At 30.7% G+C, this 20,554-nt stretch overlaps 2 protein-coding genes across 2 annotated transcripts; one reads left to right on the top strand and one right to left on the bottom strand.

Annotated features, from left to right (window-relative positions):
• Window positions 1-3,643: 3,643 nt before the first annotated feature.
• Window positions 3,644-15,173, bottom strand: LOC112528687 (agamous-like MADS-box protein AGL9 homolog). Its single transcript, XM_025139709.1, has 8 exons — window positions 14,989-15,173; window positions 11,752-11,830; window positions 5,887-5,954; window positions 5,682-5,781; window positions 5,540-5,581; window positions 5,420-5,461; window positions 4,011-4,147; window positions 3,644-3,728 (listed from the first exon to the last, which is right to left on the bottom strand). The coding sequence occupies exons 1-8, from the start codon at window positions 15,171-15,173 to the stop codon at window positions 3,644-3,646; spliced, it is 738 nt and encodes a 245-aa protein (XP_024995477.1).
• On the top strand, window positions 9,518-10,471 carry LOC112527236 (AP2/ERF and B3 domain-containing transcription factor At1g50680-like). The gene has a single exon (XM_025137723.1). The coding sequence runs from the start codon at window positions 9,518-9,520 to the stop codon at window positions 10,469-10,471; it is 954 nt and encodes a 317-aa protein (XP_024993491.1).
• Window positions 15,174-20,554: the final 5,381 nt, after the last annotated feature.

Genomic DNA, 20,554 nt, shown 5'->3' with positions numbered 1-20,554 from the left:
ATTGTTTAAATTTTACATTTTTTCTCCTCAGTTTCACTATATAAAAAATTCAAATTTCATATTACCAACACAAAATCAACACTTTAATCTCCATTACCTTAATATAATCTTCATTACCAAAATTTAATCATTTACATCATGATAAGTTGCTTATATTAATTTTAATATAATCTTATTTTACAATGTATTATTTTAATATAATCTCATATTTACAATATATTACTTATATTAATTTTAATATTATCTCATTTTTAATATATTACTTGTATTAATACATTTTCATTTTTAATATATTATTTGTATTAATATATTGTAAAAATGAGATTATATTAAAACCAATACGAGTAATACATTGTAAAAATGAGATTATATAAAAAAATACATTGTAAAAATGAAATTATATTAAAATTAATACATTGTAAAAATGAGATTATATTAAAACTAATATAAATAAACTTACCATGACGTAGACGATTAAATTTCGATAATGGAGATTGCATTAAGAAAATGAAGATCAAAGTGTTGTTTTGTATTGATAATATGAAGTTTGAATTGTTTATATAGTGGGTTGAGAAGAAAAAAAATAAAAATTGAATAGTGTTGCATTAGAAAGGAACAACAATAAGAAAAAATATATATAAATCTCACAGTAATGACACCCTTACGCACCAAATGGTGCTAAAGAAGTAAATGATACTAAAAAACCATCGTGGGACCATGTCAAATCATAGTCATAATTTTTTTTCCTTCACACAAGTCCTCCTACACACCAGTAAATATTGATTAAAGTTTTAAATTTTTAAATTTTAGTGTTAAATATGTAATTTTCAAATTTTGGTAGGTTATTTTTGTCAGGATCTCAAGAAAACTCTTTGTTTTTAATTTTTGAAATATAGAAAAAAAAAAAGAGAGAAGGAAAACTCTTTAAAAAATTATTAAATTATAAATTATCAATCTTTCAGATATATTTTTAAAAAGTATATAAATAACATATTTTCTATCATTTCTCTCTATTTAAAAACAAAGGGAAATTCATTTTCCTTCCCTTTTAAAAAGACATGAAATTATATTCCTTTACTTTTTTATATTTCATTTATTTTCTTCCTAAATTTTAAAACATAAAGTTAAAAAATATAATTAATAGTTTTTTAAGAAAAAACCAAAATGCTAAAGGATCAGATATTTTTTCTAAATATTTAATTTCAAACTTTTTAATTGGTAAAATATTGAAAAAAAGATTTTTTTTTTTCTGTAAATTATTTTTGAAAAATTCTCCAACTTTAAAGAATGTTATATTTTTTTTAAAGTAAAAAATTGTCCAAAATCTTTATCTTCTATTATTTTACGATTTATATTTTTTAAATCTTTTAAATTAACTGGAGATATTTCGCAAATATATGGAAACCTTCAGAATTTGTTAAATTGTTATGTATCTTTTTAAAATAACTAGAAACGTATTCACACAATATAGCGATATATATATATTGATTTTTTTTATAAGGAAAAAAAAGGGGTGCAACACGAGGACTTCCCAGGAGGTCACCCATCCTAGTATTACTTTCGCCCAAGCACGCTTAACTGCGGAGTATTGATTTATGGTTTAATAATCTAATTTTTATAAAAATAATAATTAAGTATTTTGTTAGAAGTAAATGATTATCATTTAGATTTTTTATATTTAAAATAAGATGTATCATATATTTAATTATGTTTATCTACAGTTAGTTACATACATTCAAACATGAAACTTTAATAAGTTATACTTACGCATAATTTATGTATAATCTTGAATTTTAAGTAATACATATCAATAAACAATATTTCAGATATAAAAAATAATTTTTAATAGTTTTTATCAAATCATTTATAATATGGTATAGATAAATAACTGTATTTTAATGAATATCATCGCAATAAATGCACTGAATGTATTTGAGAAGATAATTTTCTTCCATTCTCTAAGCAATAAATGTCGGCATGAGTAAAAAACAATTTGTTGTTTTCACAAAAATTAAAAAATACATAAATTCGAGTCATTTTAATTTAAAAAAATAAATTTTGTAAAATTAAAACAAAAATTTAGAAAAAAATAGAATAAGTACTTGAAATTAAATTTTTTTTAAAAATTGATAGAATAATTAGCATTAATTATTTTACAGAAAACAATGTTAACTTATAAGGGGTGTAATTTACCATCATAGAGACCGCTTACCAAATATTTACCTGATAAGCATTTATTGCTAAAATTTCAACACTATCACTTACTTACCGGGTAAGATTTTAGTCAACAAACACGACATCATATGCAACAATTTACCCGGTAAACACTAACCGTGGTAAGACTGATTGCCCTCACTGGTAAGACTCTCGATCCTTGTCTCGTTATTACCGGGTAAGATTTTTGATCATTGTCATATTCATCCTGTAAGATAATGTAACTTGATAAGTACTAACCCGAGTAAGCAATTGGTAAACGGCCCTTAAGGCTTCATCCTACCAACAATGCTTGATATAACAATTCAAGAAAGCAAGAAAAGGATACCCATCGATTTGGTAGCAAGGAAGATCGAAAAGTAACCTATGAAACCAAAGAGTTATGCTTTTTCTCCTACTTCAACTTCGCGGATGATATTTCTTTAATATATTTTACTGTAAAATTGAGTGTTATTATTACAATTTTTTAACTATTTAAAGAAGTTTGGGTAAAAGAAACCAAACCTTTCGAATCCCTCTCTTTCCGTTTCCATTGATGACTTTTCATTTAAAATTTTAGCCCAACTTTAAGCGACGAATGACATTAAAATCAATTTTTATTGACCAATTAGAATTGTCTCCTACGATCTCGTTACTCATTGATACTATTCTTGAATAACCTAAAGAATTGAACCCAACCATTAACTAACTTTAATCAAATATTTTGAAACTTGTCCTTTCCCATATCTAGGTATGACGATGCTCAAGAGATAATGGTTAGTTTTGCATATGAATAAAGGAGATTCTTCATCCAATTTCAACACCTCCTATGCAACATTTTTCATATAAAAACCTCCAAAACCCGATTCAAATCAGTCTATAATCTATTCCTTCCTATTTTGAGAATGACAGAAGAGCGAGACAAGAAGAACAGGAACATAAATACATAGAGAAAGAGTTAGTTTCATACAAGAACAATAAACAAATAAGAGAATAAAAATCGGTCGAATCACATGTGATTTTACACTAAAATCATGTGTAAAATCACATGTGATTTATGTGACTTTGCACACGAGTGCATGCATTGACTCTTAGTGCGAAATCACATGGAACTTAGAACGTAATTTGACGATTTTCATATTCTCTTATTTGATTGCTATTATTTGAAACTCCCCTCTCTATAGATAGATGGTGAAACTGTTGCATAACATTAAATAAAAGAGTCATGAGCAGCAGTTTTCAGCAATCATATAGACATGAGTTTGTTACAAATGACTTACAATAATAAAGATTAATTAAACAAACACACCTGGGTGGGAACGAGATGAATATCTTCCATCTTATGATGAGTAGCTAAGGATGGATATATATATATATATAGCATGCATGCCCACAAATTAATTAATCCATTATTATTATTATTATTATTATTAATATTATTTTATTTTCTTTAACATGGCAACCATCCTTGCATGTAATTATTCATACTTGGCCCTGCTCCTCCTCCCGCAGCTGTTAGTGGATCCGTTTGATACCTAAAAATCAATAAAGATGACTCAATTAATGTCAAACAGCATCACAAAAACTTAATAAGAGTGCATCATTCACGTGTCACACATATTCGTCGTGAATGTTTGCGTTCATTATTCATCAAGAATGGGAACAACCGGAGACACGTGCCATGCATGCTTTCCTTTTGTCTCCCCATTCTCAACGAAAAAAATGTTTGCAATTGAAGTTTTGAATCCTAAAAAGGTCAAAAAAATTCTCAAGTAATGTGATGAAAATGATGGTGGTTTAGGATGATGAATGATCACCCCATTTGTAAAGTGGGTCCACAGTCGAGCGGATGAAAGATGGCTTCATGATCAGTTTGATGTGGAGGTGCAGGTTGTCTGTTATCATAGCAGACTTCCTGCTGCTGATACCAATGGACTTGATTTCCTTCTATCAGCTGCATCCAAATTAATTAATTCATTAATTAATTAATAATATATATATAGGGCAAAATGCATAAAATAGCAATCTACTTTCATAAATTTCTTTATTATAGCATTGTACTTTCAGTTTTTCTTCTTACAATAATGTACTTTCAAATTATTTTTTATTAGAACATTGTACTTTAAAATTTTTACCCATTATAGTATTGAGTAAACCTTTTGACTTAAATTTACCCATTATACTAGGTTTTCATGTCACCTCATTGTCCATGTAGGCTGTCCACATGTACTATAGTGATGTGACTTTCTTACTACATCATTGTACTTTCAAAATTATTTTATTATAGCATCTACTAGTTCTTATTAAACACTGTATTTTTAATTTTAATATTTAGATATTTTACATGTTTTTTTTAATAAATGTATTAAATGAATTAAAAAATTCTAAATTATTCATTAATATACCAATATCAATAAAACTAGTAGAATACAACTTATCTCGCTAATATTTTTAAAAAAATATGTGTTTTTTGAAAAAAGAAAATAAGAATTGTTCTTTTTTTACCAAAAAATATTATCTTTACTTGACGAATATATTATATTTGTTTACAAACTTTTTACTTGACGTATAAATATATTAAATTAATTAAATTTTTTTGAAGTATTTATTAATATAACAATATTAAAAAATTGTAGATAACAATTTATTTCGTTAGTATTTGAAAGAGAACTTTAAAAGATATGTATTTATTTGAACAACATAAAATAGAAAAAGTTGTTTTTTTTACAAATAAAATATATCTCAAAAATAATGTTGCATATTTATTTAATAAATATTTTACTCTAAGAATATTTAATTTAAATGCAACTTAATAAGAAAAAGTAAAAAAAAATTAAATGTATTTTTAGATAATAGCAATGAAAAATGAAAATCACTAATAATAATTTGAAATATGTTTTTATTTTAATTTTAGTTAAGTCATCAAAATGATGTGTCATCCACATCACCTCATTAAAGCCACACAAGCAAAAAAGTCAAAGGGTTAACTGGTTTAAAAGGTAACAGGTTACCCATTGCTATTATGGGTAAATTTTTTAAAGTACAATGCCTTAATAAAAAATAATTTGAAAGTACATTGTTGTAATAAAGAAAAACAAAAGTAGAATGCTATAATAAGAAATTTTGTGAAAGTAGGTTGCTATTTCATGCATTTAACCCTATATATATATATATAATCAATCTCATGATTAATTTCTGATTCTACACAAACAAAAGAAATACATACCCTTTGCTTCAAAGTCCTGTTTGCCTCATTTAATGCATGCTCCTGAAGAATATATGAACAACTATATATTAGAAGAGCTATATCAATAAAATGGATTCTTATATATATTATAGTTGTCACCTTTTTTTGAAGATCTGTAAGTGTGTCCAGCATGAGCTGTGTCTGTAGGTCCAAATGTGTATCCAACATTTATGAGAGGTCAAAATGATTTAAGCGAACAATCAAAGATTAATTAGAGTGTAATTAAGTGATTAATATATACCCGAGCTGATCTGATATGCTTGAGAGATGAATCGAGCTGCCTTTCTAGCGACTCAAGCTCCTTGCAGTTGAGAGGGCCAAGATCCTCACCCAGGAGATTCCTAGCCATTACCCATCGTAGTACTCAGTTAGTTTGACGATCGATGACGATATATTAATTAATTAACGCTCTTTAATTGTGTTTCTAACTTTGATTAGTTAATTACCTCTGGGATCGTTGTAGTGCTTCATACCGTGTCTTGAGTTTCAAATACTCCTGCTGACTACTTAGCTCCTACAACCATGTATACGAAACAAATTCATATTATGTATGAACCTTGGAACAAGTTAATAAACAAAACCACCACAATACAACATGGACCTCGATCAGGCTGGTCTGAAGAAAATTAACTACGTTGGATATGATTATACAGATGAGAGTTGGATACTCTTTAAAAGGTTTTAGAGTTTTATTTTGACATGGATAGTTTTGTAATTCACCAAACAATCTTTTTTTTTGTTCAATTCAGTCCTGTCATGTTCGAACGTGGAACAACAAACTTTTGTTCCGTCTGTCCCACACAATGAAAGCACGGTAAGATTTTATCACTAAACTCGTTGTTTCTTCTTATTTTAAGAATATATAGACCCAAATCATTAGCAGAGGCAATGTATGTTAACCCAGGTGTTATTTCTAGAAAACGGGGAACTCACCTGCAATAGTTGATTAAAACCCTAATTGTATACGTAACATCGATCGCATGCCCTAATTAAACCTAGCCACCTTCAGGGGAAATTAATTATTTTTAATTTGATTGCTCCGTAAATTAAGGAGGCAATTAATTTAGGGCAAAAATTTCGATAAAAATGATAAGCATAATTATAAAAATGAATTAAGGCAAATATACTAAATTCCAGGGTACGAATTATTACATATAAACAAGACAACTTTATAAACTTCATGTAAAAATTCATATCTAATGAAATAAGAATGTAAATCCAAAATATTTTAAAAATCATTCATCAGATGGTATTAAAGATTACTTGAAATTATACTCACATTTGATTTGTATTAAAAATTTAAATGGACCTATCATATATTCTAGTCTATGTCGACCTTTTTTGGTAACATGGACCACCAATTACCTCTGAGAAGGATTCCTAAAAGCGAACTAACCCACAAAGTTGTATGGGGTTGGGTTCACGTGAAATCAGGTTATTTTCATGAAACTATTTTTTACACTTGAAATTTCACAACAAAATGCTGTGAAAGCAAAAAAAATCTGAACTATCACAATGTTTTGTTGTTAAGTTTTAAGTGTAAACAAGTGGTCTCATGGATCTTAAGAAAACAGTTTGGTCACACGTGATATTAAATCAGGTTGTGTGGTGTCTTAATTATTAAGCATTTGGTAAAACACTTGAACATGAATCAATATATAAACCTATCATTTTTATAACCATGGATGTTGAGGCTAATTTATATGCAGGTCGACTAATCATTTGTTAGTGTTTACTAATATATCTATCCTATTTCCTGAAAAAATATATCCTATTTCTTCCACAGACATGAGACACCAATAATATATCCTATTTCTTGAAAGATCTATTATGATTTGCTTCCTGTTATTTTGACAAGTAATTTTGGCAATTTTCTTGCAGACTACAGATTTTTAGGAATGATGAACAATTTCCCATAATATTACACACGACCTTTTTAATTTCCTGTAAATCAATTTCCCATCCTTTATATGTTATTTTCTTCGTGGTTGTAGTGGAACTCCAAAATCATCTCCATCCCAGCTTATTCAGATGCCAAAGGTCAGTTGATGATTATGCAAATCCAGATTTAATATTATTGACTCAACGTATTTAGTTTCATATACAAAAACACAACATTCTTTAAAATCTTCATCTCTGTACATTAGTTTTTGTCTGGGTTGCATTCATTATCTATCCATCTATATCTCATTCTTTACTTCATGTTTCTCTTATATATAGAGAACAATGTTCGCTTCAGTTCATTGTTTAAGACTCCTAGTTATAAAACTGAGGATACTAATGCAATCGATTGAAAATCTAAGTTAATCACTAATCATGAATTCATGACGATTGAATGGACTGACTATTTTAGGTGATCAAGAAAAAAGGGAACTTTTTGATGTTTCAGTATCCATACAGCAAAAAAGTGAGAAGTTACATATATACGCATATTTATTAGGTTTTAAAGAAATATTTTGTTGAATATATAGTAAATAGACTACACTATGGGGTTGTCTACCATAAACACTTATCGAATCATTTATCTTACCCAATGAATATGACAGGGGTCGAGAATATATTATCCGGTAAGAGCGATGATTATGACGGAGGGTCTTACCCGGTAAGTAAGGGTGACGACCCTTACCGGGTAAATTGTTGTATACGATACCGTTTTGATTGACTACAATCTTACCGAGTAAAATAAGTTAAAGTGTTGACTCTTACAAGTAAACACTTCCGGGTAAACATTTGGCTAGGTAAACGACCCCTACATAATATAAGACATCAAAAATGTTTATGCCATCTTAATAAACTGCTTTATAAGACCTAGTTTGTAGGATGAAACAATAGAGCCTCCTCTGTAAGGGTGCTCTACTAAGATTATAGAAAGTTTTTGGGCATTGTAACAAGTGTTTTAGAACATTTTTTTAGAAAAGCTTCATATTAGCTATTTTAGTTTTTTATATAGAACACTATTTGAAAAATGTTTCCTATAAAAATGTGTTCACATTGTATTTTTCAAAATGGTTCTATAAAATAGCTAATAAGACACTTTATATTAAAAATGTTCTACAAAATTTATTAAGGCGACCAAATAGTCTTATAAACTTATTACAACAATTTTAAGATAACATTTTATTGTTTGGTCCTATAAACTTAGTCCTATAAAGCAATTCATTGGGACACCTAAAAATTGTTGGCGAACTATATATATAAATCTAATTTTGTTGTAGTGATATAAATTCAAGGTTTTATGCTTGTTGATGAAGACAAGGATATATATATATATATATATATATATATATATATATAGAAGGTTTAAAACGAGAACACTAACTATTTAATTAAAAACCAAAAAAAAGGTTGTTGATGTACAAAATCATATATGATTCTCTCTCTCTTTCACACACACACACACACACACATATATATATATATATATATATTCACACACAAATCATACATGATTCACACACACACACACACATATATATATATATATATATATATTCATGTACAAAATCATACAAGTTCAAATATTTTTTTGACATTAATATAAAATCACTTGTGATTTTGTACCTTAGTGACCTTTTTTCCTATTTTCTTAAAAAGTTAGTCGTTTGAACCTTTCCCCCCCCCCTCTCTCTCTCTGTGTGTATATATATATATATATATATATATATATATATACACTTGTTATATACATCGATTCTACTTGTATATACATGTATTACCTTATTACATTGTCTGCTTGGACACAAAATTGAATCGTAGTCTACCGGTCATATTTCCAATCTATCTTATATTTGATTGCATGCACGTGTGTCGTGCACAAGTCATTGGCCCACAGGGAAATAACCTTTCAATCCTAGTGGTTGACTTAAGGTAAGGTAAGGTATGCGTACATCTTACCTCTCCTAAATCCTACTTTCAAGTGCAATATATTGTGTACAATCTTTATCTCCTAAATCCTACTTTCAAATGCAATATATTGGGTTTGTTTGTTTTGGTGTTAGCATTAATTCTACCATTTTCTCCAGAACTTAAAAGGCTAGCTTGAAGAGGAGCTTTAATTCCTATACAAGCTGTTAACTAATGGAGGAACATCTAGATTCAAGCTCCGGCAGCAATTTAACTCAGAAGATGAACCTTAAAGTGATGGATGATTACGGTTATTCGCAGAAATACAAAGGGGTGGTTCCTCAGCAAAACGGAAATTGGGGGGCTCAGATATATGCAAATAACCAACGGATATGGCTAGGGACATTCAAGTATGAACTGGATGCAGCTATGGCTTATGATAGGGCATCTATCAAGCTTAGAAGTGCAGATGCCCCAAGAAATTTCTCTTGGACTAAGCTAACACTTCAAGAGGCAAAGTTCCAAAGTCATTATAGCATGGAAACAGTTTTGGCTATGATCAAAGATGGATCATATCAAGCCAAGTTTGATGATTTTCAAAGAGAGAAAAGGGGAGAAGAGATTGATCATAATCTATCTCCTGGAAAGGAAAGCTGTGGTTTTTCTTGTAGGGTACTCTTTCAGAAGGAACTAACACCAAGTGATGTGGGCAAGCTTAATAGGCTAGTTATACCCAAGAAATATGCTGTTGGATACTTCCCTCCTGTGCCCGATGAGTCGGAAGGCTATGCAAATGATGAGGTGAATCTTTCTTTTTACGATCCTCAGAAAAGGTTGTGGAAATTTCGGTATTGTTATTGGAAGAGTAGTCAGAGTTTCGTGTTCACTAGGGGTTGGAATCAGTTTGTAAAGGAGAAAAAATTAAAGGCAAAGGACAAGATAACTTTTTATTATCATGAGAATCTTGAAATACCGAATATGGGGTTTTGGGTTATTGATCATTTGTGTTTGTCTACGAACAATAATGGAGCAAGTTTGAAACTTGGTGAGGAAACAAATGACAATTGCTCCTTAGTGAAGGAAGGGGAAGAAAATTTGAAGGATGAAAAGACGAATGCCGAAACCATCCAAAGAAGCAGTGTAAAGACCAAAGGGTTAAAGCTGTTTGGTGTCCAAATAATGGAATGACAAGTTGATGCTTCTTTATCAAAGCTGATCTACTTGCTTAAGGAACCTGAGAGACGTCTATGACAGGGCCTATTTTCATGTTTATGTGAAGTTCTAATTTAGATTAAACAATTTTAAAATGCTTCTGTTCTTTATGGAATACAAATTTTTCACATAAATATAGATGTTGTATTATACACGATAGAGTAGAATTTCAAATTTTCTTTTCAATATATGTAGGAACCCTTTTTCTCACCCACAGTTTTTTCTGCCTTAGACTTTCTAGGAGTAATCTAATGGGGTTCCATATATTCTCATATAGTATATATTAGAGAGCCAAGGTCTACCATATATATAGGACATATTTTCTCGTCTAGCCTCCATTGGAGGGGTCATGCTGAAGTCCTACATCGGTTAGATTTGGATATTTTTTCTTTAATATATGTTGGAAACCCCTTCTCTTTTCTACAGCTCTTTTGAAGAGTAATCGAATGAGGTTCTACATATTCTCTAAAAATGAGTGTTTAGTCTTTTAACTAATTTCCTTTTTGCTAGCGATTACCGATTCAGGTTCGGCATCTACAACAACTTTTATTGTTTCAGTTAGAAACTAAATCTAGTATGTACATCAGTACATGTGTTTTACTCAAGGGATATCATATATTCAAGTGGCCAGACTTTTAATTTGAAGAGTAAAGGTAGAACATAAGGATTGCATATTATTATCAAATAGCTAGTAATTCATTAGATCTTCTCATTCCATTCACCTTCCTGGAAATCAGTTTATAGAAGCAAAACATTCGGCGTTCTCTCGATACCAAACCTTTAAAATTAATTGGTACCAAAAAGTAAACTTGTTTAGCCATTTCTGTTGGGTGTATATATATATATATATATATATATATATAGAGAGAGAGAGAGAGAGAGAGAGAGAGCTGAGAGTGAAATACAAACCATTTAATTAGTACAAACCAATCTCAACCGTTCATCCAGTCTAATGAATATCTGGCTTTATAAATATCTCGTTTGCTTACTAATCTAAAACGTTAATCATGCTGAATGAACTCTTCATAATTAATATCTTGATCAAAATAAATAAATCTCACCATTTTTATAAATATTTCATTTGATTGATTTGTATGGTTTGTACTAATCATAGGGTTCGTATTTGGAACTCCCCTCCTCTCTCTCTCTCTAATATATATATATATATATACAATCTTTGTTAAGACAAATCTGCCAAATACCAATTTACGAATGAAATCAAGAGAAAGATGAGCGTAGGGAAAGAGAATGCTAACCAGTGCCTCCTTTGCAGAGACATTTGACTCCGGTGCTCCATAGTTGCATTTTTGATACCTCTCAAGTGTTTTGAGCATGCTGCTAGAATAACATATATCAATACACGTAAAATATTAAAACTGAAGTTAAGATGGTATATGAAATGGAAAGTAAATAACAAAAAAAGATTATTGGTGTCAAATAACCCATGTGTTAATTCAACATTTTAAACCAAGTCAATAAACATTGGGCAAATTAGTAGAGCATATATATAGGTAGTAGTTGAAAGAGTGTTTGACACTGAAAGAACTCATGGTCTGCACCTAAAGGCCAGGACTTAAAAGGCGGCCCTGACCCAAAATATGCTCCTAAATCAGAAGGTGCGTCTAGAAAACATTTTGAGGAAAACTTGGGTCACCGCAGATGGATCCAAAGGCCAAACCCCCTTTCTTTGTCTGCAGTTCTGTGGGTCACAGAATGGATCAATTCAAGAGGACATGACGCTCTCCATGCCTCTTCCTTTGGCAAGGGATTCCTTGCGAGTTTTCCAAGTGCACAAGCCTCAGACTGCTGGGTTGTATTGCTGAGACTTGGCATTCCCTTTACCATTTGGGTGGACTAAAGACTCAGGGCTTAAATGCCCAAACCGTAAATTCCATAGCCATGCATGTTTTATCTTGAATAGCCATGCTGGATGCAGAGAGATTGTCTCTAGTAAGCTATACCGAAAATATCTTATTGGTTGCCATCTTGACTTTACCCAATAAGCTCCCATCAGGGTCTTTGATAATGCAGTGACCCTTAACAAAGTATACATCATAGTCCCTTAAAATCAACTGTTCAACACTCAGCAGATTGTGTTTGAGTGCCGGAACTAAATACACATAACGTATTCTCTTGACACCCATGGTGCTCACATCAATGTATCCTTTCCCTTGGATTACATGCTTGCGTTCATCTCCTGTTCTTACTTCACTATGTAATTTCTCATCGTCACAAACATTCGTTTGTTTCCAGTGATATGGTTGCTACAGGTGCTGTCTATGTACCATATTTCATCAATTGTATCGACTGGATTGTCATGCGTCATAAATATGGTTTCAGGCTCATTAGATTCCTTCTCATGCATAAACGTGGAATCTCTATTTTCTTCAGCCTTTTTCTTTCTACAAAACCTTATAGTGTGGCCATAGTCACCACAATGGTAACATTGAATTTGCACAAAAGGTTTCCCACATCCTCTTCCCTTTGATGTGCCTTCACCACAATCCTCTTGCATTTGATCTTTATTGTAGCCCCTACCACGACCTTTTCCTTGCCATTTTCCCTTCCCAGTGAACTTTTGATTTTCCTTTTCTCGTTTGAGTTTGATTTAGATGGGACATGGGTTGGAAATGCATGATCAACTTGAGGCGAATCAAACTGCTTTATACGTAACTCTTGAGATTGAAAAGTTCCTAGTAGGGTTTCTAAGGAAAGGGTAGATAGATTCTTGGATTCTTCGATTCAAACTTCCTAGTCAAACTCCTCAGAATCTTTTCGACAATACGTTTGTCTTCAATGGTTTCACCGTTAACTCTTATTGGGTTATCAAAATAATCACTCTATTGAAAAATTCTTCAATTTATCCTGAGTCCTTCATTCTGATGTTGTCTAATTCACAGCGTAGCTTTTGTAATGTGATCGTCTTGACTTTTTCTTCTCCATGGTAAGTTTTCTGCAACATATCCCATGCTTGCTTTGAGGTTTGGGATGCAGAAATTCTTTCAAACACAGCTTCATCTATTGCCTGGTGGATGAGAAATAAGGCCCTCTTGTCCTTCTTTTCATTCTCCCTTAGTTCGTTTGTTTGTTGCTGTCTTAAACCGGTGATGTTTGTGGGTTCGTTCAGTCCATTTTCCACCATATTGCACAGATCTTGTGATTCGAAAAGAACCTTCGTCTGGGTATTCCAATGATGATAGTTTCGATTGGTCAGTTTTGGAATCTGTGGTCGTTGAGAGTTCCCATTGTTTAAGGCCATACTAACGATTTCCTTTTTACCAGTGCAATGTTTCATACATTTCAACCAGTGCAATGTTTCATACATTTCCCACCCAAGCTAACCCTATTAACCATAATTAACTAACTTTCAAATAACTATAACTGTCATATTAATTGCAAGTCTAGATTACTATCTCAACAAAAACTAGCTCCATCCTAGGTTCTTTATTAGTAAGATCCGGAAACCATCCATTAGGAAATAAGGTTTTTATCGTCCGTTCATTGATGCACCCCGGATACTTTACCCAACATGCTATTAGTCGGATTTGAACTTTTGACATCTAGGTTATAATGAGAAAGTCTTAACTGCTGCAACAAGACCAGCTGGGCACTGCAGTTTACGGGGTTGAGAACATTTTTTTGGTTTTTCCCAAATAATTAAACTCTATGCACATAGAGGGAAATAAATAAGCATAAATTGTAATCTTTCTGGAATTTTTATATGAGTATCTCCGATCATAGATTAAATGTTCTGCTGCTATTCATTTGCTAGTGGAAATTGAAAAACTACCCAGAACATCAACCTTCTAACACCAAACTGAAAGATGCAATAATGAAGATAACCAATTGACTGTGACTAAAGCAAAACCTAGACTTACAAACAAATATGAAAATGAGAGTATTCCTAATTAGATCTCTGGACTGAACTACCTGTGGTTGAAAGATTTACGACATTAGAATTTGAGTTGAATATTTATTACAAATTGAGTCGAAAGAAATTAAGGAAAACAAAAAGAAAGGAGGAGAGAGAGGGAGATTCTGCCATGAAATGAAAACTCAGGTTGAAAACTCAAGAGAAATTCCTTTTGAAGTTTTGTACAATTTTCATGAAGAAATGGAATCGTATAGAAAGCTAGAAAAGGCTAAGAAACTCGTGATGAAAACTAAAGAGAAAAATGGGGATGCATTTATATAGAAATGGTGAGAGAGGATAAGAAAGAAAAATCTTCTTTTCATGGCTTTCCACTTGCAGATCTAACAAACAAAACTAGCAATCAGTTCCATAAACGCCAAGACATTCACGAAAACAGCAAACCAGATAAACAAATTCACTTTTTCCTACCACTTGAAATCCCTTGCCGTCCGACTTGCTTCAATTCCTTAGATCTAAGAAAAGGCAGATTCGAACCATAAAATGTGATTCCATTTCAAATGCATCAATACATACAGATACAAGTGTGTGTGTGTGCGTGTGTGTGTACATATAATATTACCTTGAGCTGCTACAAAACTCATAGAGTTTTCCCCTATTGGAGAAGATGATCAAAGCAACCTCAGCATCACAGAGAACTGAGAGCTCGTAAGCTTTCTTCAAAAGTCCATTCCTACGCTTGGCGAAAGTGACTTGCCTGTTGATTTTGTTCTCTATCCTCTTCAATTCTACCCTACCTCTCCCCATTCTCACAGTTTCACTTGAATCTATCAGAGAAAAAACACACTTACAAGATCTACCCACAGGTAATTAACACAATCTCTAGATCTCCTTTCTAGCTTTCAATTCCCTACCTAGCTTCTATCACTCCTTATACACGCTTTCTTTTGCACATACAGTTATACACAAATATAGATACAGTTATTATCAACACTTGTATATAATATATATATATATATATATATATATTTAATGGAAGTTTGTGTGAATTTTACCATCCAAATCTAACCAACCATTCTACTTAATTTTAACTTTTTTAATTTAAACACAAATGTTTTAGTTTTTCAAGTACCACCCTCCGTTTCTTTTTTTGTGGTTTTTACATGTAAAAATGGCTGAAGCCGAATAAAAACGTTTTGGGTTTTTATCTTAAACCCAATTCGAAATGACACTGGTCGGTTTGAAACCTATACTATGTTGTTGCAAAATCCCGACCTTCAATTCTGGTAAAATTTAGAATTGAACTAAACGGTCTTTAATCTAGTGGTATCCGGGTCTTTGGCTCCTGGAAATGAAGTCACGGGTTCAAACCCGATAGGTGATGAGGGTGTTTGAGTTTATTTGTTGTATTTACTGTATGTAAATATTATATACTTCATTAATAGGGGGAGCTTATTTTAATAACCCTTTAAATCGTGAGATATTTGAGAACTATTGCATCATTTGCAATTTTATATATTAATGTTTTTTATCTATGACTAGAATTTAATGTAACGATTTTTGTTTCACATGTATTCGGTTCATAATATGAATTTTTTTAACGTGTTTGTGATATACACGCAAAAAAAATTCACATTGTGAAACGAATATACATAAAACAAACACAATATATAACAAATATATGTTAATTAAATACATTAAATATTATACTTGGATACAAAAATCATATGTGAAACAAAATCTTAAGGTAGAAGTTCTTGCAGATCTCACAAATTTTGAAGTCTTCAAATGATTAAGCATCATTCATAATATATACACACACGCAGCGGCAGAAGTTGAAACGAGAATAAGATCAAAATAAGAAAACACGAGAACGGACAAATCACATGTGATTTTCCACTGAAATCACATGCGATTGCAAAACACAGTCGAAATCACTTGCCCTAAAGGTGTGTGGACGACTTGTCCCATGACCTAGTTCAGTGCCAAGGTCGTGCAAATTACATTTAAGTTTACGTAACTTTAATATAAAATCATATGTGATTTGTTATTTTCGGTGTTTTTTTATTTAGTTATTGTACTCCTTTAAATCCGGCCGGCCTTGTATATGTATATATAAAAGAAGAACAAATTTTATAATTGGTCACAATCTTTTTTTGCAGCTAAAATTATATATATATATATATATATATATATAAAATTAATGATTTTATAATTAGAGAAATAATTGGGAACGATGGTACCTCCTTTCAACCAATGAAATTGAACTACTTTTTGATCATCTACTTGAGTGGTACAACCAGAAAAGACATTAATTTTGTTTTATATGAAATTGAATAGCTTCAGGTTTATAAATATTTTGAGAAACATGAAATCATGTAGTTTATGTATTATTCATGATAAATAATTATAATTTTATTTATTATAAATATTTATCAAGACATTTTATCATAGAATAAGTGATTTTTTAGTTCTAAAAATATTTATGGTTCTTAGTTGAACTTGACTCTATTTTTTGAATTTGGCAAATGAGTCATTTTGACGTTTTTGGTCGTATAATCATTTAACAGTTATATTTGCATGCCAAATTTCATATTTGAACACCGATTGCAACCCACATATGAAGTAATTAATGGTTTTATTTTATTTTTTCTTCTTTTTATATTAATTAATAAATATGTTATTTATCTTTACAATATTATAAAACATGAGAAAGATTCGAATGAGAACCACAAATATATTAAAAATTGGGAACCAATCATCTAATCCTAGCCGTTCAAGACATTAGGCCAAAGGCTAGTGTATATAGTGACAATTTTGTAATTAATATGAATAGTTAACAGATATAAGTTGAGGGTAATTTGGAATTAAATTATAATTATTAATTTGCAAAACCCTGTTCTTATTTTTTTAAAGGAATATATCGTTTTTAAAACCGATTTATCCTAAATATAATTAATATTTTTATTTAAACAAGTTATAGAAAAAATAACAATTTATTATCTTTAATTTATTTTATTATCTTATATTTCTAAAACGTGATCTATTATATTTTCGTAATATTTGTATGTATCGATGAATATACACCATTTGGATGATATATAGTAATGAAATTTCATAAAATGTATATTTGTTTTTGAATATATAATATATTCATCAATGAACGTGCACTTTATAGTTCATTAATCTTGGAATTTCATATTTTTTATAGTCATATATTGTATATTCATCAATGAATTATGAATATATACTCTTTCATATCAATTGAATAAACATATGTGGTTGTTTCGAAGATATGACAGCCATTTGGGTTTCATACACATAAACGTGGGTCTGGTTTTAAACGCATTGGGTCTAGGGCTTTACCACATAAACACACATCAGGTTTGGGTGTTTACACATATAAGCACATGTTAGGTATCAGGTTTTACACATACATACACACAATGTGTCTACTGATTTTCACACAAAACACACATTTGGAAGACAAATGTGATGGGTATAGGTTTTGCACACACACAACACATAGTAGAAAGTTTTCTGGCATGTATGGAGAAGGAAGGTCATCAACTTTTCGGCAGAGAAATATCCAGCTAATACTAAAATCACCAACCAGTTATGAGTCACGTACTTATGTCGTCATGCTACTAAATTTGATGTTTGAGGCGACAGAGCTTTACATGGAATACTGAATATTTTAAAAATATAAATCATATTGTAATTTTTAAAATAATTTTTTTTATCGAAAATAAATACAAACTTTTTCAAAAAAAAAATTTAATTTTTAATTTTGAATGAATGAATATTAGAAGAGAAGACAAGGGGTACATGTGCGTGATTGGTGGATTTTTAAGAAGGATAAGACCGTGGAAGAACAAATGGTAATGTAGGGGGAGCAGCAATCTTCTTTGTTGGGATAGGATAAGACCTCCTACCATAACACCCATCCGACGGTCCACATGTCACACCAGCTAACCTTAAAATACACATCAGATTATTGGCTGCTTACTGGCACGTGTCGTCATATAACTCGATTCCTCCATATTGATTCTTTTCAAATATATATATTATTTTATTCGTTAAATCATAAAAATATTTATGTCTCATTTTAATTCATATATTGTAATAAATATAGGAATTTTTATCTTGAGATATTAATTTATATGATTTTTTTAATCTAAAACTAACAAACGTATATTTGTTTCATAATGTGTTTCATGTAATTTTATATGTAATTGTTTCACAAACAAGCTAAAAAGACTAACATAGTGAAACAAATACATGTAAACAAACACATTGTGAAATAAATATATATTAACAGATATTCTAAATCCTAGTCTTAGATAAATTTTTTTATGAAATAACACATTATGCATTAGTACATTACATTCAACTATTTTTCCTCAATTTGCATATATTCTCACATTTATTGAACATATATATAGATATGAAGAAGAGATGAAAATATGTGTATAAGATTTTAAAACAATAAATGAAAGGATATCAGGTTCATCGAGTTGAATTGGGTTAAAACGTAACTCAATTCCAACTCAATACATATGGTTTGAAGATTTTACAACTCGATTAGACATCGGGTTGCTGCAGAATGAGTTATTTCATGTTGGATTGAGTTTGATTAGTCGGGTTGGTCGGGTTTTTGAGCAGCCCTAACCACCAATCATGTGTTGAAATCTTATGTGAACCGCTAAATTTTAATATATCAATTAATCATGCAAATTTATGATAACCATATATTCGATCCCATCTTCAAGGTTTAATTTGAGGGCTAAAAGAGACGCTTCATGGCTTGAATAGTCGCGGAGGACTCATTTTTATAAGATTTACCTTCAGCTTTTTGTTGCTTCGACTTAAATCAACGTTGAACGACAATGTTGTACATGTTTGGTTCCCTTTCATTCTTATCTCATTTTCGCAATACATAGTTGGTCTTTACTTGTTGTACACAGTTGATTTTTTATGATAAACGTAGAACAATTTAAGTAGTTGACTTCAAATAAACTAATTATATTTTTCCAGTTTTGATTTTAAACTTTAAATACTTTAAAAGCGAAACACCATATACAGTATTATGCAAGGTCATTAGATTATTACGATCGTTAATCATTATTTAAGGACATTAGGTATATATCATGATTGTGATTTGTGAATATGTTTGCTTTCCATCTTTTCATAATGTTATGCAACATCATTAGATTGTGAGTTTGATGCTACATTTTAATAATGACAAAACTGTAAAAAAAAAATGTAAAAACCTTTATATATTACATGTACTTTCACCTTCATCAACTTGCAGTGACGGATCCAAGATTTTTACCTAGTGGGGGAACTTTTAGGGTAGATTAAAGGCCAGCAAAGTTGTCCAGTATGTTTTTAGCCCAATTTCATCGTTTCAAGGGACTTTTAAAGTTTTTTGTTGATTTCAAGAGACTTCTTCTGTTTTTTGTTGTTGATTTTAAGATACTTTTTTGGTTTTTTTTGGTTGATTTCAAAGTAATTTTTTTGTTGGTGAGGATGCAGGCCGAAAATTACAGGGGGGACCGGTAGAAAGTTAAAGAAAAAATTGTTTTTAACCTAAGTAATTAAGAATTCTTTTTTTAATGTGGGCCCATGTCCCCTACCATTTGTATGCTACATCTGCCCTGTCAACTTGCATCCACATGCATTCACGTAAATCTCTTTACTTTCATTACCTTCTTATATTATCATGTCTGAAATTTTAACAAATTAATGAATGTGACCGAATGTATATGAAAGTTTATGGGTGAATGTAAATGCAGATGAAGGTGAAGGTGGATGAAAGTGCATATTTCTTGTGAGCGATCAGATAGAAGTAGACAAATGTTCATGATTTTATGAAGGCGTTGTGTGTGACTGTGCGAGTATGATTTAGTTTATTATAACAACATATATTTCGAAAAGATACTGCATAGTTAATCATATGTAGGGACCTATCAGAATACGACACATTTGTTTTTATCATGAATTTGCACATTATATGTCTTCTTTTTGTCACTCTTCAAATAAAAATCAATAATTTAACCTAACGTATTCAAATCATAAATAAATATCTTTGTTGGTTCCTAGAACGAAAGAACTATGAATAGTAGATCGTCTTGTTTCCTTTCTTGACCAGCATTCATAATATATTGAGTGTCGTTGAGCAAGTG

Source organism: Cynara cardunculus (genome assembly GCF_001531365.2).
Source record: "Cynara cardunculus var. scolymus isolate 2C chromosome LG 15, CcrdV1, whole genome shotgun sequence".
NCBI classification, from domain to species: Eukaryota; Viridiplantae; Streptophyta; class Magnoliopsida; order Asterales; family Asteraceae; genus Cynara; species Cynara cardunculus.
The sequence above is the reverse complement of the archived record's forward strand: the minus strand, read 5'-3'. Positions and strand labels throughout refer to the sequence as shown.